The following is a 21,221-nucleotide window of genomic DNA, read 5'->3' as shown; positions in this document are numbered from 1 at the left end:
CAATCCAAACTTACTACAATAAGTACATTTACTCAAATTTGAAGCATTGTACTTTACTTGAGTACTTCCATTTCATGCAACTTACTTTGCAGATTAGATAGAGAGAGAGAGAGACTTTATTTTCATTGTATGTAAAATACAAAGAAATGCAGTTTAGAGCAAACTGTTGAACCGTTGAGAGAGTCTCACTGAAAGTGTCAACAGAAACATCACTAGAAACTTCACAAAAATAGGATTTCTTGCAGGGGTATTGCATTTTTCTGTTCATTCCCTGTATGCCCCCATTGGGTATCCACTCCAAGTAACAATTACCTTCTATATTATAGTTTTGTACATTAATTATAAAACTAATTAAACCTTCCATTTTAAATCATAGTAATGTACAGTGTGCCTCTAACTATTATTGGATGACCATATATTTTGGCACAAAAAATCTTACTTCTTTAAACTAAATTTTTAAAAAATCAAATGACCATCATGGAGCACATTAATTATACATTCTCTAGAAAATAGGCTAACATAACCTGTGGCTAATGATGACCTGCCAGAAGAACATTTGTGACGTTGTGACTCATTCCTATTGAAAGTCACTGACACAACTTACCTGGAAATACCAGCAGAGAGCAGCAGTAGCATGGTCTGTTGCACAATAATGGAGAAGGGTCTTGGCAGCAGTCAGCCACTGCTGCAGCCAACATGGTTACAACTAGAGGCAACACGCATTAAAGGCTGAGCCAGCAGGTGGCAGTCTGATTCTACAGGAGAGAAGGGACACAGGCTAGATGGGCAATGAATGACAATGAGGTGTGAGCAGGGTCAAGCAGGTCATTGTGTTTTAGTCTGCAAAATGTAAACAGGTGGAGGTCATACTTTTGGTCATGCATATGCATGAGATATGAATATAGCAGCATATCTGGTCGGCTTTTAATAGTTTGGGTGATGTGAGACACTTGTCTTTTGTGAGGCACTGGGGTTTTGTGGGAAAAGAAGAAAATATTAAGTTCTGTTTCTTTAATTTTCTCACCCTATTGCTCCACATATCTCACACACACTCACACTATTGTTTTTCCTGCTGTGTCATACATACTGATACTTTTCCTATCACCATCATTATTTCAGCTTGTTTCATGCTTTAATTAGACTTCTGTTGACAGAATAAACATTCATACTGACTAAACTGAATTATAATGATTTTGATATCAGAGCTGCGCTGTTGTCAAAATCGATTTAATGACTGTGATGAGTGTTTGTGACTTTACAGGGGTCCTGTTACGGAGATCTGATTACATGTGATTAGAATTTTGTCAATTTGTTAATTATTCATACATCCAGACAGTAAAATATCCTCACACATGTATCCCTTACACATTTTTGCATCATTCTTTAGCAAAGATACCAGCAGAGTACTCACTATACTTAATTACTTCATACTTAAGCACAGGCAGCCTCAAAGCAATGTTATGTTGCTCACCATTCTGCAATCCCTCTGCCTTTCTCAGTCATTTTGAGGGCCTTTCACTGGGCACTTTAAAGGACACAACTGCCAAACTAAAGCCCTCATAAAATCCTTTAGATGTTATGCCAACAGTTTTGGTCCCACTATTTTATCCGTTGCTCTCTGTCCACTGGCTGTATTCCCTCCTGCCTTGAGCACAAAGTAGCACACCCACTTTTCAAGAGACATAGCCATGACCATTTAGTTACAGTTTTTATCAAACATTATAGAGAAGATTGTTTACTTATGAATTATCACAGTATCTTTCAGAAATTTTAATCCTCAAAATCTTTTAATTACAGCTTATGCTGGAGATTGTTGACTCGATCTCAGCTCAGTGTTTGACACAACTGATCTTTCTATTGTATTGAATCCGCTTGAAAAGTGGGTTGGCATAAGGGATACTGCTCCTGACTGGTTATATTTATTAAACAGAACATTCGGTAGGGGTCAGTGATGCCTCCTCTTCTGTGGCCCTTCTGACCTGTGGGGTTTCCCAAGGCTCCATCCAGCCCCATATTGTTCTCTGCATACATGCTGTTACTGTGACATATCATACATAACCACAGAATTTATTTTATACTGGTGAATTGCTGCTCCACTATGAGCTAGAGTGCACATCTTTAGGCAGGGCTTTGCCAGCTATGTAAAGCACTTTGTAACTTTGGTTTGAAAAGTGATGTATGAATCAGGTTTATTATTATCATTATTATGTGTACAGATTGACTTGATAGCTATTTCTCCTACACTCGCACACAAACACACTTGAAATACACTGTTTGGAGCCACAAAATATAATCATGGATTATGTAATTCAAATGTTTAAAAAAAACACCACACTATAGGCATGTAGTGTCCAAAACATAGATTGACATTTGATTACTTAGAAATTATATTACAACACACACACACACACACACATACACACAGACACACATACACACAGACACACAAACACACACACACATACGCATACATACACAAACACTGACTCAGTCTGGGCTGATGTGGGTTATGCAACCCCTCCAGCAGTGCAGATGGAGCTGCAGATTACTGGCAGTTTATTAGTTATCACTCTGTCTGCATTTGTCCTCATCATTACATAACACCATGTTGAGTTCAGTGACCCTCTTTCATCTCAACGATCATCGGAAGACCCGGGAAATTGCTTTGGTGCTGTGTAATGCATTCTCAGAGTTCAGTAGCGTTGCCTCAAATGAACTCAATGAATTCAACTGATGAACTCAAAGTAAACATCAAAGAGATGGAGGGATCAATGGAAGTGTGATGGGAAGGAGAACAGATGGATGATCAAATCTCACCATATCTTATTCAGTGTTTTCTTTCATTGGTATCATACACAGGATCGATTAAGGAACTCTTTCCGCTGCCTTGAATAGAAGATTTGACTTGAAAAACAGTGGAGGTCAGTGCAGTGGTTCAAAATCTGTGTGAGTCAGAACATACTGACCTCCATATCCAGTCACAGTGGAGTAGATCACCGAATGAGTGCTGGCAAGTTTGCATGAGTCTGGCACTGGTCTGGTTAGATGGGAACAGAGAAACAGAGGAAAGAGGAAGACAGCCAAAGAGGAAGACAGTGCAACTGGCAGGCAAGTAAATAGACAGGAAGCAGATAAACAATAGACAGCTGTTGAGTTGCCTTTATGATGATCAATTTCAAATCAACAGCCCACCAAAGGCCCTAACCATCTGTCTCATATGTGCTATAAATCACTGTTTTACACATGTGCATACGTGTATTCATACTCTCTGTTTCATCATTGGACATGCATCTGATCCATCTCTACTGTAAATAAATAACATTAAACAGTTCTTTGTCTCAATGTGATTAATCCATGACTCTTACAATCTTGTCAGTAGTTCCCTAAAACAGATGAAATCAGTGAAAACCAATATTCTGCATTTATTAAGTGGTGCAAGTAAAAATTCTGCATTCAAAATGTTACTTGACTAATAGTTTGTAAATATTATCAGCAAAATGTACTTAAAGTATCAACTGTACAATGACTTAATAGGCACGCAGAATGGGCACTTCCTCTTCTTGTATTATTATAACACATTATTTCTGCATAAATGTCTAAAATGTATAAGCATTTTTAATATTGTAGCTGGTCAAGGGGATCTACTCTCTCATTTATTTTATATACTGTTGAGTAGTTTAATCTACTACAATGTGTATTATGAACACATCTAATGATTTTCATATAAGTCAAAATCTGTCAAGTAACTAGTAACTACAGCTGCCAAATATCAAATGTAGTACCTAAGTGAAAGTACCAGTATGGGTTTGGTTACTGTTGAGTTCAATATGTTTTACATTACATTTACCTTGACACTTTTATCCAAAGCAATTTACAATTGCTTTACATGACAGAGATTGCACACCTCTGGATTAACTAGGGATTGTGTCTTGCTCAGGGACACATTGGTAAATGTGTCACAGTGGGAATCAAACCCAGGTCTCTCACACCACAGGCATGTGTCTCATCCACTGCTCCATTGCCGCATTCATTACTTCGAAGCAGGAAGCTACACGCCAAAGGGGCATGGAAACACTGATTGCGTACCACACTATGAACGAGAGTAAATAATTCAATAATGTCAGGAAAGCATTAACTGTCAGTAACAAAAGGCATGGAGCACAATGGCAATCATCACAGTGAAACAACAGCTATTCTGAAAAGTGTAGGGCTGCAAAAAAAAAGGTTTATTTTGACAAATGACCACTGCAAGTTGCCAAAATCCCAAGTGAACATCTTTTTTTAAAAACTCAAGATATTCAATGTACATAGATATGAAAGGAAAAGTTCACACATGAGAAGCTGTAACTTATATGTGTACATGATTCATCAAATACCAAACAATTGATTTTAACTGAACTGAAAAATCAATTACACAAGTAGGAATTTCTGGACAAATTACTGTTCATCATTAAATGTAAATTGCACAGAAATATCCCTTAAATTAAGTGGAAAAGAAAGTGCTGGACAGAAAATCAAATCGGCATTTTTTTATTATTTTTTCATACATTGCTGCACAGGCATGCAGCACTTATTCCGATGATTTTGGAAATACAATTATGATTGGTGCAAATGCACCAATCATAATTGTATTTCCAAAATCATGCTGCTGTATCCCATCTCTCTTCCATCCTTTAGACAATATTGATATTACATTAGTGTGTGTGTTGTTAGTGTGTTAGCCGCTGTACATTCACCACAATAAAGTCACTCGTTAATGTGAGACTGTGTTTAGTCAGTCTGTCACTTTTCGTGAACGCTGTGTACAAATATCTTACTCAGTCTTTAGAAGAGCTCACAAAATGAAAGAGAGGCACACCGGGACACCAGTAACACTTCTGACGTTGCTTTTAATCCCATGAGTCGTATCGGTGGAAGCGGAGACTTGCGTGTCAAATAGGGAAACTGTCAGACAGGGGCCGCGAGCTCCCTTTCTGTAAACAACACATCAAAGCATCCTCTCTCTGATTCTTCCCCTGCCCTTTATCATCCCCCACCAAATCTCCGTCTGTCTCCCTCTCTGCACTGTCTTGGCTCTCACACAGCATCTCCAGACTTTTCCTGACTTTTGGTTTCTACCTGTCGTCTGTTTGTAGCTCCAACGTTGCCATCATTAGTGCTGCAGCTAGCAAACACAAAGCCACTTGTGAGCTACACGGCTACATTTTCTTTTTCACTATAACATGCTGTTCTGACTCTCAACCAAACCCTTCATCCCAAACATTCCTGTTACAATCCACTGTCTTTTTGCTGTTTCTCCTCCACATCCTCTCAGTTGCCTCATATGGAGGGATAAAAAAAAATGGAGTAGAGGGGGAGATCATGGTCTGCCTGTGTAAAGCGAACACACTGACAGATGGACAGTCCCAGTGATGCACAGCAGAGATAAGAGGATTGGGCCCTCTTGTTGTTATTGTTGTTGGTCTTGCCACAACTCTTAACGCAGTTAGCTCACTCTGAGCTCCACTGAATGGCATAGACGAGGGGCAAATGATGGAGATAACTGAACAGTTTCTAAAACAAAAGGAGTTACTGAGTGAGAATAATGACAAGAGTGGTTGAAGAGGAAGAGAAATAAAGAAGATCATCCAAAATTGAGATGGTCTAACGCTCTGTACGCTCTCTACTAGATAGACAAAGTTGAATTTTGCCTACATCTCAAGTCAGTCTCTTCAAGTCATGATCAGGCTGCAGTCAGCAGATACTTCTGTTCTGCCTTCTTCTGCTCCGGCTTTGCTGTGAACACTGGCACTTTCTCTTGGTGTGAAGGCACTTTGCAGGCCTTGTAGAGGATGACGAAGAGGATGACAATGAGGACGCCCACCACAGAGTTACAAACAATGGCCACAATGGCCCACACGGACAGGCCCATCCTCAGCTCATGGTCCATGGTCAACTGGACTCAGGTCACATTCCACATCAGAGGTGGGTCTGAGGTCTGCAACTGGTGCCACGTTGGTCACTTCAACTCCACAGATTCTTCCTGAAAAGAAAGAAAAGGCATCACATGAATATACTGAATTTATTTTCCCAGCACATGCACACATCTCCCGTGCACACACTCATGTTGACATAATTGACCACTGTTAACCTACCTGTCACATGGGCCTGCTGAGTCCACTAGTGAGGTCAGCTCAGACTCTATATATGGAACAACCTGCGTATGTCCATTATCTGCAGGAGGGTTTTTTATTCTTGAGATTTTTGAGGCAATAAAAGATGTTGCAGTGTCAAATAAAGAGCAAATAAAGAGCATTTCAAGGGTTCTATTAAATCTATGCAATGTTGTTATAATATCTCAGAACATGTAATGTACAAAAAAAATGTCAGACAGGTGCTAAATTAATTCTAGGGACTTTGTTATGTATAATAATCTGTGGATGATAGGAGAGTATTACAGGACAATAAAGTGCCTTTCAGCTGTGTTGCAACATCCGTTTTTACTCTTGTTCCCTTTGTACAGGCAGAGAGCGATGAAGTTATTAAAATGATAAAGAAGGTGCCGGTAAGCACCTTTTCTCGCTGAATTATTTTGAATGAGCTTCAGCAGTAATGTGTTTTCAGGAGTATCATGTGGGAATATAGTTGCAATTTTTGTGGCTGATTTTAAATGGGTCACTGAGGTGTACTGGCATGTGTGAAAGAAAGAGACTGACATGTAGAGAGAGAGAGAGAGAGAGAGAGAGAGAGAGAGAGAGAGAGAGATGTCATTTCAAGCATGAGTAGGAGAGTGAGAATATTTTCCCTCTCAGAGTTAACAGATAAAACTCAAGCTCATCTCCTTGCTTCTATACCACTCTCTCTTCCCTCTAATGCATTTCTAATGATACCAAATATTTCCTACTCTCTCCAACTGAGGGCAATACTGCAACAGCCCAAGCTTGCTGTTAAGAACTTATTTCAAAGTTATCCTTCCCTTTATAGGCATTTTATGATCAAGCCAAATAAATATGTAGTCAGAGTAGGTGGCAGTGATGCATTTGATCTGCTCTAAAACGCATGAAGTCGGTCTTAGTTTGTACCAGATGGGTCCCTCTCAGGATGCTGGTGGTATCACTGTGGGGAAATTACACTCATAATCACTAAGTGGAATTACTGTCAGTAAAACTGCCCTCACCAACTGGTGGAATATTTCCAAAACATCCCAAGGAACTTTTCTTTCGCAGAAGTCAAGTGACACTAAATGTAGCGTATCCAGTTTACAGTTTCAATTAGAGCAAACATGAGGAATGGGTATGACAGAAAGATGTGACAGGGTTTGGGTGTGTGTATGTGTGTGTGTGTGAGCACTAGAGAGATAAATTAAATCAGTGTGAGCAATGTATTGGAACAGAAGACTGTTTGCATGCTCATATTGATTTCAGTCCATCAGTGGAGTACAAGAAAACACACAGCCGTCACACTAGTTATTCATTATCACCATTTATAACACATAATTCGTAACCCACATATCCCAAAGTAGATGTTCGAGGTTCAAATTTATTTTAAAAAGTACAGAGGATAATTTGTTCTCATTTGCAAGATATATTTCCTCTGAACACAAGATCGGTCTGTTAATGACAAAATAATGTGTCAGTGAATCACTTTACTGTTTCAGAACTTTAAAGAGTGAATGTTGTTTTGGCAGTTTCAAAGGTTCAAAGATCAGAAGCACATGATTGAATTACCACACACAAACACACACATGGACACACTCCCTGAGGCCACAGTTAACACGTAGATAACTACAGAGTATCTGTTGAGCAATGGCTCTGTGCTCTGTGGCTGTAGCAGGAAATGGTTTAACTCGAAGCTCGAGTCAAAATACACCATGAATGTGTTCTTGTGAACCACTGACCAGTATAAAGGCCTTTTGAGTGCACGTGAACAATCGAATGAATATGTATGCAAATACTTGCCTACATGCACCAAAGAATGCATATCTTGCAGGAGCAAACCAAATGTACACTGCATGCACCACACTCACAGACTTGTGCCTGCAGTAACCACATGAAAAACAGGCTTGTGCATAATGCATCACCTTGCAGTGGACAATCAGAATCATCATGTGACTGAACTGCTTCCCTTCTTCCCCAGCTGCATGGCCACAACTTCACTGTGTGTTGTAAGTTGGGGGAATCAACAGTGCTGAGTGCTGACACTGTTTATAACACAGCCAATTGCCTGGGCTAAAAACACATTTATTTAAGACATTAGTCTATTGGTTGTCCTTATTGGGGAAAAAGTGTAGTAGCCTATTACTATTTCAATTGTGGATATTTCACAAATTTGAAATACTTTGAAGCTGTTTTTAATTGTCTTAATAATGAATACAACGTTATAAATCTGTAAGAGTCCTAAAAAAAGACATTCCACAACATTTCAAAATATTTTGTCAAAGATTTGTGCAGAAGCCCAGTAATGGCGATGGCCTCATTTGTTTATATTTCAATATTTTGCTTGCTATTTTCAGTGTCACTTCAAGCACATTAATGTTTCACACGACAGCCTACCTAATTCCTCTCTCTGGTGTCCGATGTACTTTGGTGTCGTCTCCTCCGCCTCAGCTGCAAAACGCGTTGATATAAAATGTTTAAAATGAACTACGGTCTTCAGCAACTTCACCAAATTGTTTGTGAAGCGGGAACTTTTGTCTCGAAGTAGGTCAGCAAACTCTCCACCGTTTGGCAATATGGCTCAGCAGCACGCGCTGGTGGTCAGACCCGGACTGCTAATGAAGTCAGGCTGGCGGTGTCCCGGCCGGTTCCCAGTGACTGCTGACAGGCTCAGGGCGACAGAGCGGAGATGCTGCTGTCAGTGCGGCTGCTCATCATCCCCCAAGTCCCTCCCCCCTCCTCCACCCAGCCCTTCCTCTACCTCTCACCCTCCCTCTGCCCGTTACTACTGAGCTATTTATACAAAGACGCCCTGGGAACATCCCATCAAGGGCTTTTCCTCTCACACCTCTGCGAAGGACCAACGGTCAACACTTTCGCAAAAGGTCATCGTAACATCCAAGACAGTTAGTCAGAAGTACTGCACAGTACAGTAAAAGAGACCATAGCATCATTCAAACAGTAAGGTGATTATTCCTTATGGCACATTGTAAAATAACTGTCATATCAACTGGTGAAGGAGCCATTTCAAAACTGCACAGCATTAAGAGTATTTCGGCGTGAATAGAGGCAGAGCTGCAGTGAATTAAAAGCATCTTTCTGCTCAGTAGGCTTAAAACAAGTTGCATGAAGCAGGTGCAACAACATAAAACCTGTTGCCTCATTGGTATTCACCACAACAGCAGGGTGTCCCTGGGGGATTCTGCTCAGCTCTCTGTCTCCCTCTCTTTGTTTGTGCCTGTGTGTGTATGTGTGTGTGATGAGAGTGGGACACAATGACCCACAGAGTTCCAGCAGAGACAAAGCATTCTTTTGAGGCCTCATTCTCAGCCTCCTTACTGGCCTCTGGAAAAAAAAGCTTTGCAGGGTAACAGATCCAGAAAGCAGCAGTTTAATCAGTGGTACACGTAAAAACAATACTTCAATAAATACAGTATTCAAATTAAATATAAATATAGTGACTGTCAATGTAATAACTGCCAATGAATGTAATTAAATGCACCACTAAAATGAAATTTTAATTCATCCCAGAACATAGTTATTGCCTGTCCGTGAATTGTTTACCAATGACTATAAGTTATATTATTATTTTCTTATTCATACACAGTATTATAGTTAATATAAATTCAGCACCAAGTAGAATGTGTCCTCTCTAATAGTAGGAGTCATGACATGGTCACACACAGTAATTCATTCATTTTTAACCTGGTTATTTATTACATTTTAATGTATTGCTGCACTCAGTATGAAATTATTCCATATTCACTCAGTGTTAAACTATCAGTACTGTGCACTGTAATAAAACAAAGGGTTTGTAAAAACTATGTAGGTTTATTTTTATGTATGCACTTCAATTGTAGACAGGCAATATTTGTGGATACTTTCATTTTTCGTTCAAATCAGACTGAATTAGTCAGGGAGCAGCACTTCTGCTGTAGCCTACATGAGAGCTTAGATGGGATAGTAATCACTGATCACAGACTGATACTCCAGTGAAAGCTACTTCAGAAGAGTGATTCATCATCAGAGAAATGCACTCAAACATAGCCTGAGAGAATCATGGACACAGTAAAACCCTCAGTTGGCTCTTAATATACAGACACTCATGCGCGTGCATGCCGACACACACACACATACACACAGAGTCATTATTATTTGCTCTTGCAGGATGTGTCATGTCTGATCACTGCCTCTCATATCAATGAAGATGCTCACACACCTCCATTACCCTGTCAAAACCTATAAGTGTGTGTGTGTCTGTGTGTGTGTCTGCGTGTGAGTCTTGCAAATGTGACAAATGTGAAAGATTGAGATAAAACAGAAAGTTAGTGGCAATTGAATTTCTTTCTTAATCCCCCCTCCCACTCTTTCATCCCCATCTCATTACAGGAAGGGGGGGGGGGGGAAAGACGTGTTAATCTCAATTTTGCCATTCTAGCTTTCTTAATTTTCAGAGCGTTATTGTGAGGAAAGATAGAATCCTCAGATGAGGATTATGATTTTCATAAAGCCCTCTTGTTGAAAGGACATGGGGACAAACCAGGTCAGTTTTAAGCAGGGATATTACATTCATATTTTATATGAAGTCTATTTCGTAACGACACACACCATTAACTCTTATTATCCAATATGCAACTTGATGTTATTTGACATATTGTAGATGGGCACTTTTGTCTGAATCACCTGCTTGTTTTATGTGAGCTATTTGCTATCTCATCTGTTTGTTGTAGCTGTTTTCCAGACAGAATCATTGGACAATCTGCACAGATTGTCAGAACCAATTTCCTATTCTGAGTGTATGAGGACACCTGCTGGACATTTGTTGACATTGTTTCAATTTCCTGCTAGCCTCACAGGAAAGCACAGAATCACAAATTTAGGGTTCATTCCCCATTCATCTGGATGTGAGTTTATCAAATGTGAGTCTGTTATTCAAACATGTGTTTGAATAATTACACATACGACGAATGCAGCTTTTTTGATTTTTATTGACACTTCTTCTTTAGTTGTTCATCATAACCTGAAAACATAAACATTAAGTCATTAGCTAATGGAAAACAGCATTTATTAGCCAACTGGAGGTGTTCCTTCAGAACATAATTTAAATTTGTTTGTGTTTCCCTTACCTGGTCGATCCAGTCATTGAAAGCGGAGACTCTGGTGAAGACAGTGGGTTTCTTCACGAAGTTGCAGCCAAGGCCAGAGACAAAGCTGGCAATACCATGGACCTGCCAGACGCCCTCACTGTTCTTACAGTTCAGAGGACCGCCAGAGTCTCCCTGGACATGGAAAGAAAGAAGAAGGGATTATGTTTTATTCATTTGGTCGACGTACTGGTAGACTGGCGATGCACAACTATGAGAATCAAAATCAGAGTCTTTGTTTCAGTAAGTACAATGGGAGAACGAAGCATTTGTCATGTTCCTTGGCAGCTAGACAACACTTAAGTATGGTGAAAAAAATGTCTCCCCTTTGATTTCTTGGACGTTTTCATCTGAACACAGTCATTACATTCAAATTGAACTTTGCTTCAGTGCGATAATTAAGTACAGCATTGCCAGAGCTGGTTATGCAAGCTCTACAATGCAAGTTTAATAGCTCAGATTTTTTTTGAAAGAAAAAAAAAAAGAAATAGCTGAAAACACATAAATGAAAATCATGTTCTCTGTCCTCAGACTTACGTTGCATCCAGCCACGACTCCATCCCCACCAGCACAGACCATGGTGGCCCTGACAGCAATACCCCACCAATCAGGCTGGGAGCAGGTGGCATGGTCAGCCACAGGCATCAAAGCCTGCTGCAGCGTATCAGCTATGGGGCCTCCGGCTAAAACACACAGGCAGTCTATTATCATCCACATACACTAGCTGTCTGTCAAATCTGCTTTGCAGCATTTCCCCAAGTGTCAAATTCACAGTCCGACACAAATTTTCAATTTAAGAGTGATCTTCCCCCCAAAAAGATTTCAACTAAAATCTAATGCATGTGATTTTCATCCCAACTTTGGAGGTTTCCATGGGTAACCTTGATCACACACACGCACACATAGCTGGTAATAAATTAAAACATCACACACCCTGAAGGACAGCAACATGAAGACACTTCAGAAATGCTAAGCTGCAAAAACAAAATTGACACATAAACACAGCCCAGCCTTCCACAAACAGTGACTTACTGTACAGCCTGCCCCATCCGGTGATGTAGCAGGGGTAGAGGTTGGACAGCACAGTGCCAGCAGGAGGGACACATGCCAACTGCACCTGGTCACTCAAAGTAACTGACTCCGACAGCTTGATGAGGGCAATATCGTTACTGCAAGAAAGACAGAAACAGAGCGAGAGAGAGAGAGAGAGAGAAAGAGACTTAGGGAGGCGGTTATACTGACAAGCGATTTTGAAATCTTTCTCCAGAGGCAGAAAAAGGAGATAGAGAGAATGCTGGATACAACATCGAGAACTAGTAAAATCTTTGGTTTTTCATTCTTTCTTATCGTTATCATGTCTAAACAAATAAATCAACTTAATGGCTCATTTTATCTCTCCAATCTTTCACTTTGGAAAAAGTCCGGTCGCATATTTGAGGGTCAACAAAATATGCTTTAAGAGGTCCACTCTTATTTACTTTGTCTTGCACTTTTTAATGGCTGTGGAAAAATATGACATGCATGGAGATAGAGAAATAGCGTCAAAGTGAGTAAATGCAATTTGTCACTTCGACACAGAACAGATGGGATCATGATGTACTGTATGTCACAGCAGGCTATTCAGGCTGACTTGTACTATACGGTAGTGCTTGTCTTACCCGAAGGCCACAAAGATGGGGTTCCATTTCTCATGGACAATAATCTTCTCAGGCAGGATGGCCTTGGAGCCAGCCTCTTCCTTGACCAGGTTGTATTTGCCCACAAACACCCTGTAGGAGAGCTTGGTGCTGGGGGAGAGAGCAGACTGTTGAGGCCAATTCTAAACCAGACAGAAGATTTAGTGCAGAATTGAACGATTTGATGAGCTCAAATTGATGATTAAATGTGGCAGCAAGATGAGGATTTGAACTGGGCAGCGGTCCAGGTGACCTTGAGTTTTTTTAGTGTGACATTTGGGTTGGAACCCTCTGGAGTTCATGATTTGCTCAATCTTCATTTCTATGTGGGTTAAATCGGGTTTAGGGTCCAGAATAAGTGGTGCAGAATAAGTACAGTACATTGCACAGAAGATCTGTCCGTATTTGACTTTTGCCCGTAGATGAGGGCATTGGTGGTTGTGATTTTGTGTTTGTGTGTTTGTGTTCCTCTGCTTCTCGTACTTGATGCAGTGAGCAGCAGTCATGACCCAGTTGGCAGCAATCAGAGATCCCCCACAAGTGTGCCTCCACACACCGTCCTTGTCATACTGCAGAGAGATCTGGAGACGAAAATGGACAACATACAAGGTTACTGTAAAAAGCAGGTTGTGGATGTATAGATGGATGGCATAGTTTGCTGATTAAATTCAAAAGCAACCATTTAATTATGGAATTTTCAATAGCCACTGGGACTGGCATCTAATAAGCAGATGCCAGACCCATAAGGTTTGCCAGTAAATATAAAAACATTGACAGATGTGTACACATTAGCATACCTGCCAGGGCCAGCTGTGGGGCTTGGCATCTACTCCATTGACCACACGGGAAGTCAGGGGCTCAATGGCTGGGGTGCCGCACCCAAGGGCTGGACAAGGTGGAGATAGAAATGAATGTAATGGACATGAAACAGGGAGTGTTCATGAGGAAGAACAATAGTATTACTTTTGATTCCCACACAATTTTTCTTTTCAATAAAAAGATTGTGTGGTAATGTGCAGGCACACACACCAACTTGCAAACACGCAGAAACAATTACACACAGAATTAGAGAAAGCCAGATGTTCTTACCGCTAGCAATGAGCACTGAGGCCAGCACAATGGGGATCATGTTGATTGATGCTTCTGCTGAGGGACAGCAGGGCACACTCTCTCTTTTAAACTTTTCACTACAGACAACACCCGCTCTGAATGCGGTAACATTGGTTTGGCACGGTCTCCAAGGATGAAGATGGACCAATGGCAACGAGAGTCAGTGCAACTGCGTGGCTGACAAATCGTACAGGTGTGTTTTCTGGAACATTTCCCATGACCTTCATGTAGAGCTACAATGTACTCTCGGTTACTCATCACATAGAATATGTGTATTCATGAGGGTTCATATGTATACATGCATGGTATGTGTATGTTTGTAAATGTTGGAGAATCATTCCAGACAACCTCCAGATCATATTCAGTTTTTTAACTCACCTTTACTCCTTTCCATGACACAAAGCCTCTTCCCTGAAACCTGGAATTAACTGCTTGCATAACAGCATGGGAAGCCAACATCTGGATCATTGGTCCTTGCTTGTTTTCTTGGAAATGTAAAACAAAAATCAAACTCAGAAGCATTACTATGATAAATAACCAGGACAATGAGAAACAGATGGTGTCACTGGTGCAGAAAATATCGACAGCTAGACTACAATCTTTCTGACATCTTACAACGTACACAGTTCTGCAGTGAATTCTGCAGTGGCAGGAATGTGGCACATTGTATGACCAAACATATCACTCAGCATGTTTCACATTTAACCATTCTTGGTATTCTTCATTAATTTGCTGTTGTAAATGCACTGCTTAAAACACTGACCCAGTGTATCATGAGGTTGTAATAATGACTTGAATGAACAAAACTTGAATGTTTTATGAGACTCGGAGGACATAGAAACAACTCCTGAGGTATGAAAGTGTCAGAGATTGCTGGCCTGAGGTGACTCAGTGTGCAGACATTGTAAATCTGTCAAAGACTGTTTGGGTGATATTACATGGCACAATAAAGGTTAGGTGTTATGGTGCAGTAAATAAGTAGAGTCAGTAGGAAAGGTGGTGAGGAATGGTCAGTATTTCAACACAAAATACTTGATAATGATCTTCAAGGTGTTACTAATTGTTTGGGCTGTTACATCTCTGGTCTATGACCTGTTTAAATAAACATTGTGCTGTTATACAAAGTATTTCAGAAAGAAAAAAAAAACATTTTCATCAGACTACCTCAGAGGCAGACTGGACTTGTTCATGAATCATTTAGTTTCTCCGTTCACCACTAGATGGGACAATTTATCTGTTTAGACACCAAATTGACTTATATTCTTTAACAAAAGAGAACAATTCTGTGCTATATGTTGCATCATTTAGAAATCTTCACTCTTCACTCTAAGTGGGTTGCAGCATCTCAAAAGGAGGTCAGACAGAACTTTGACATTGAAAATGATAGTAAAAAAAATGAATACACCACAAAGAACAGCTGGATATACAGCACCATGTTGTTTTTAAAGTTTTGTTTCAAAGTTTGGTTAGAGTTACCCATCTATAGTTTACAGACTGGAGAAAACACTTGATAGGATGAAAAAAACACTTGAAAGGCAACTACAGCAGCAAAACAAGCTGAGGCATACTTGGCCTATGTGTTTGTGTCTGCCTGTGTGTACTTGTGTACGTGTGCATGCATCCCTGTTGTGTGTGCATAAGCTTCTCTACAGCTGTGATATGCAATTAGTTGAAAGCTAATTAAAGTTACTCTTCAAATCTCTAAAACACTGTTAAACATATTACAGGCCAGTGTCCAGAATAGATGCCTCCCTTTCCTATTTTCTAATTAAACCTCTTGTATTCATTAATTTGATAGGTTGATAGTGGCCAGATTACACAAGATAATGAACTGGGTGCTGAATTGATATAACTGCATTAAACAGAGAAAGAGATTTAAAAAATAGATTAACAGATGATGCAGTTTTTGTAGCGAAACATAACTTGATATATCACCGACCCTTCATACGGAGTTCAAAACCTCTGATCTACAAAATCTGCTTCTTACCACTGAAATATGTTTATATGCAGTCAGATGCAGTCTGTCATGTTGCGGGATGAGACTAACTGGTTTCATGGCTGAGCAAAGCAGAACACCTCGTCAGCTGAAACCCCCTGGGGGTTTGTAACAGGTATGCTTCAGCCTGTTTTCCCTATCAGAGCAGCAGCTGAACCCTGAATGACACTGTAAGGTTTATGGTTCCTTTATATCACTTTGAGGCAGTAAACACTGTACTGGCCATTGACGTGCCCCATGTGGACCAAAGGAGAAAGATTTTGTAATAATGTATAAATATTTGTGTGGCAGCTCAGTGCTATTGGCTGCTGTCAGTGGTGTGTTTTTTTTAAACAATTTTCCCTTGCATGCCTCTTTGTATCCAACAACCATGTCTGCAGTATGTCCAAGAACAGTGTGGTGGATCTTTTGGTTTGTAGCAATAGTCTAATTCTGAGCCCATTCTGAACCCACTAAAGTACATATTGTTAAACTTTTTGCCTTAAAAATATATACAGTTGTATTTTGCAGTTGCTGCCTTTTTTGCCACAGGGAGTGTGTTTTGGGCCCGAGGGCTGAAGTAAATCCAAGCTTTGGCTTTCTGCTGCTGATTTGCTTTTATCATTTTCCTTCCTACTTAACAGAAGGCTTTGCCTGACTTCACTTTTCAATTGTTGGTACATATGTTTATTTCATGTTAATGTCTTTGTTTACTGTGGTTTTACTTCAGTGCTTCTCAAGATTTTTGGCTAATCATCCGTTAGAAACTCCTATGTTGGGAACTACTTTAATTAAATCTGAAAAGCATATCTTGACTCAACTGGTCTTCCTACAAGTCTTGTGCGTACTTGCCAGGTTTCCAGTTGTTTCATGCTGAGTGGGAAAGACTGGAAAGGGAGCAGTGGGACTGGGTGCAGCCCATTTCATACCACGCAGGGTTGAACTGCTTGAATGTATTATTTATTTGATTTGGCATTTGTGCCTTCTATTCTCACTTTACAGTCACTTTATGTTTCTATTTTCATTGGATAATGTCCACATTGCCTTTTTTTGTGACAAATAAATATCAATTAGCTGAAAATGGCATTCACTCTCTTATGTATTGCTTCACCCTTGCTCTGTCTTTAATGTTAATCCCTCCACCAACCTATACATTTATAAAACACTTAGAGACATTTTTAGTATTATACAAAGTTTGTTATTTATACAAAGTGTTTGTTACTTTAGTTTTCATTATATTATCTTTTCCTACATTTGAGTGTTCTCCCTTTGAGTATTGTTCTTCTGCATTTACACATAGTTTACAAGTAGCAGTATTGTTATTCATTGAACATTGGTTTCGAATCCACCACAACTATTATAGATCTGAGAGGCCTATTTTTTCTGCATGCAGGGTCACTTGCTGAAAACAATGCTTATCAGAATTGGACACACTGACCGAATATTGCATGGTGGTCTTTGAAAGAAAATCCTGATTGCCTGTGTCCATGTGTATATATATTTTAACAGCAGTGCTTTGCAAAGTTTCCTTTGATCAAAGCTATTAGGGATCACTGTTGATAGCAAAATGTCTTGGAACAGCCAAATTGATCAAATGTTTGTAAAATTGGGCAGAAGCATGGCTGCTCCAAACACTGTAGAAAATTCATGCCTAGCTATTTAACCAACTGATTAGTGCAAGCATTAGTGTTATCACAGTAAGATTATTCTTCAGTGATTTGGTCCAACACAACAAGTAATTTGAAAATGTTACAGGTAGCTCATAAAAAAAGCAGCTTGCATTGCTCTTCACTGCCCATGTCGAACAAGAGTGAGCAATGAATAATCATTTGGCTTGGTTTTATATTTACAGGCAAGTGTCAAAAGCAGGTTGCATTATTCTCTAGTCTGCTTTATAAAAATATTGTCATAAGTAAATCCACAGAAATATTCTACAGTAACATATCATTATTTTCAGACAGACCATTATTATTCTACTCTGTAGTCATCAGAGGGTCGTTTTCTGTTGCCAGGGGTTCATTATTAAGAAAAGGTGGAATGGAATTCATTACTCAATGTTTCATATTATTCTAAGTTTTTTATTTCAGAAAGTAATACAACATACTTTTAATAAAATGCTAAGGTTGTATTTGTTTAAACAAGGAATAGTGTAGAACATTTTTTATCTGTTCTTGAAGATGAGAAGGTGCTATGGATGTAGAGGGCTATCTTCCCACTTTTATTTGGGATTTGGTGGCTGTGTTGCTAAGTGATCTTCTTTTCTCAATTATGAGAGAAATGAAATTATTATATAGAGCTATTGTATGTATTAGACAGGCTTTGAGTTGGTGTTTGTTGTTGTGTATCTTAGTGGTAGTGTTATGTACTGAGTCTTATTGTATGAAAGCGGATGTGCATTGATGTTTTTTCTATTATTGAAGTATTGTTAAAAATACAGTGTCACAATACAGGGGAATCTCTATAACCCAAAAATAAATATAGGAAAAATACCAGGCATAGTTTTGTGTCTGCTATCCTTAAAAAATCTATACGGATGTATTATGTCACACTGTGCACACAATGGCTTGCATCATGAAGCAATGATCTTGTCACTTTTGCCACTGGTGCCTGACATTGCTTCCTTGACTTGGCAAGGGACCAAAGGTTCAAAGGTTTTCGTCAGGGCTTATGTAAAACTTCTGTGTTTGTCTGATCAAAGCCGCAAAACGACCATGTCCAAGACGACAGAGCCCCAGAAACACAGCAGTGAGTAGACACCCTTTTTCAGCTGTGTAGCCAAAACAATCGAAGAATGAATTGAAACTGGGGTACAGCTTAAATATTTCATTCTAGCAGATTGATTTCATTCATCATTTATTCAAAATATGAGTGTGAAGAAAAAGTAAAGATGTTTGGTTTGTTGTATTAGGGATAAATGAACTGACAAGATACAGTAAAGTACCTTTTGCATGTAATGCTTTTTTATCATTTATTTTGGGGAAAGGGAATGACTACCTGTTGCAGAACTAAGTGTCAACATTTGTAACATTGCTGCATCTTAGTGTAGCCCCCTTTAAAGCGGGGACAATAGCAACATATACACTTCTGTAGAGTTCAACACACATGCACACAGAGATATTTGGCATTCTGTGGTTTAGTCATAATGGATTTTATTTTGCATTTCAAAATCAAAGCTGCAATAGGAAATGTTGGCATTTTCCATTGTTCCTGCTCCGTGGTACCCTGTTGAATCAGAGCTGGTAAAAGAATATGCACAATGTCTCATTAATAGCTTTTAGTAATTCCCAGCTGTTAACTAAAAGAAGAACAGTGTCTGACAGGTCCCTGCACAGCAAAACGGTAAAGAACAGAAATCAAAGAGATGTGCAGGAATATGACAGTTAATTCCAACAAGGTCAGTCCCTTGTACACTGGCATACTGTTGGCACTGTGAGGAAAACAATTTGTTAAAGCAATAGCTGTTGCAAATATACTACTGATGCAATAGTGATTATCCAAAAATGAAAGATGAACAAAGCAATACCTGAAGCTATTATCCACAACAGTTCCTGGCTCGTCAGTGTCGCTGTTTCAAGAGACTTGATTTTGAAATCAGCATGTAGGAAACTACATGAAATACCCCCCTGAAAATGACTACACACATTCAGGCATCATTTGCAATGCTGCAGTAATCACAATCAAAAGTCAACATTGTAAGAGATTGTTAAAGCCTACAGCGGTTATCTCTCTATTGCACATTCCCATTTTTATTGTCTATTGAACTAGTGCCATGGGAATGGACAAAATTCTGGCCCTGCTGATTGGTTGCAATAACAATTCACACAGTCAAAAAACAGTGATATTGCATCCTAAGCTCAGCACGGGGCTCCGTATTGAACCACATTTGCTTTTGTTAATCGCATAATATTCAGAAACATATATATTACAATCTCCATTATGTGTGGAGATATATGGTAATGAACGTGAATTGGTTATTGGATAACAGATAAGACAGTAGATAGTGCTGGTGTCATTCACAGTGCATGACCCCAGAGAGCCATTAGATTATACTAGCAGCAGCTGTTATAGTACATAATGTCTTCTACCACAGAAGAGATAATGTTTTTCCTCACTAAACCATTTTTAAATCACTTGTACAGTTTGATGGCTGTTTTTGAGTGTTGAAATGCAGCTGCAGAGGACCATAAAGTGTGAGTTACAGCTGGTAATAACTCAATCAAAGAAAAAAAGCTGAAGCTGCTAAAGATCTTTCTTGTTAACGATTGTGTTGACATTAGTAGGCCACACCGACAATGCCCGTCTGCGAAGGTGAATTATTTAGTTACATCCGTGATCAATTGTTGTGCTAACAAGTGGTTTTCTGTAAGATCTTATATCACATCCTTATTCATACTAGTTCAAAGTTCAAAGCTATAAATGCTTTACAGGATTATACTAAGTGTCTATGCATATTTGTGGTGATGTGTGTGTGTGTGTGTGTGTGTGTGTGTGTGTGTGTGTGTGTGTGTGTGTGTGTGTGTGTGTGTGTGTGTGTGTGGTGGGGTGTACGGGGCCAAGAGTTCAGCTGCTGCTTAAGTACTCCGTGCTATCATGATTGCATCTAAATCTTTCCTCTGCTTTATCTCCATAGATTTTACATTTTACTTTAATCAAAAATCCGCCATTCAGAAACCCTCTTCTCTTCTCCTCTCCTCTCTCAGTGGCCAGCAGGCAGCGATGTCCGCAGGCCAGTGGGCTGGAAAGCCTGGCGCATCTAGTGCGTTCTGTGGAGGAAACCCCTCATCCCATCCCCACCACCATCAAGGGAACTGTTCCAACCTGGATCAATGGGAGCTTCCTGAGGAATGGCCCTGGGAAGTTTGAATTTGGGAATGACAGGTATTTGAGAAATACTATGAAAAGAAACATGGCCAAACTAGAGTACATAAATTACTTAAATTAACAGAACTTTATTTTTATGAACAGTTAAAAAACATTTACAAGAATATAGCCGCAAGCTGCGATTCGCGGGTTCATACCTTTTTTCTCAATATCACCACCAAAATAATTTTACACATATGGTTCAACATTGTTATAAAACATATCCTACAAGTTTTGTAACAACTGGACAACCATTTTCTGATCTATAGCTTGATTTGTATCATTCCACATCCAGTTACGATGCATTTAAAGCGCCACCTAG

General features: G+C 39.6%; 2 protein-coding genes across 8 annotated transcripts in view; one reads left to right on the top strand and one right to left on the bottom strand.

The window, feature by feature from the left end:
* Positions 1-11,102: 11,102 nt before the first annotated feature.
* The window catches only part of ela3l (elastase 3 like), an 11,959-nt gene continuing 1,840 nt past the window's right edge, over positions 11,103-21,221 (bottom strand). For 3 of the 7 annotated variants that reach the window (XM_046035566.1, XM_046035567.1, XM_046035568.1), the window contains 9 exons: positions 14,443-14,549; positions 14,044-14,100; positions 13,752-13,840; positions 13,438-13,535; positions 12,937-13,065; positions 12,311-12,447; positions 11,816-11,961; positions 11,261-11,413; positions 11,103-11,154 (listed from right to left, as the gene is read on the bottom strand). In XM_046035566.1, the coding sequence (XP_045891522.1) occupies positions 11,137-11,154; positions 11,261-11,413; positions 11,816-11,961; positions 12,311-12,447; positions 12,937-13,065; positions 13,438-13,535; positions 13,752-13,840; positions 14,044-14,100; positions 14,443-14,458 (843 nt within the window). In that variant the 5' untranslated portion in view covers positions 14,459-14,549 and the 3' untranslated portion in view covers positions 11,103-11,136. Of the gene's footprint in view, positions 11,155-11,260; positions 11,414-11,815; positions 11,962-12,310; positions 12,448-12,936; positions 13,066-13,437; positions 13,536-13,751; positions 13,841-14,043; positions 14,298-14,442; positions 14,550-20,857; positions 20,873-21,221 lie in introns of those variants that run through there. The other 4 variants (XM_046035569.1, XM_046035572.1, XM_046035570.1 and 1 more) reach the window with 4 other exon arrangements.
* bco2l (beta-carotene 15, 15-dioxygenase 2, like) overlaps positions 20,332-21,221 on the top strand; it is a 12,550-nt gene continuing 11,660 nt past the window's right edge. The window contains exons 1-2 of the mRNA XM_046035008.1: positions 20,332-20,347; positions 20,740-20,917. Coding sequence (XP_045890964.1) covers positions 20,332-20,347; positions 20,740-20,917 — 194 coding nt within the window. The remainder of the gene's footprint in view (positions 20,348-20,739; positions 20,918-21,221) is intronic.

The sequence above is a fragment of the Micropterus dolomieu genome, linkage group LG21 (genome assembly GCF_021292245.1).
Source record: "Micropterus dolomieu isolate WLL.071019.BEF.003 ecotype Adirondacks linkage group LG21, ASM2129224v1, whole genome shotgun sequence".
Taxonomy (NCBI): Eukaryota; Metazoa; Chordata; class Actinopteri; order Centrarchiformes; family Centrarchidae; genus Micropterus; species Micropterus dolomieu.
The sequence above is the reverse complement of the archived record's forward strand: the minus strand, read 5'-3'. Positions and strand labels throughout refer to the sequence as shown.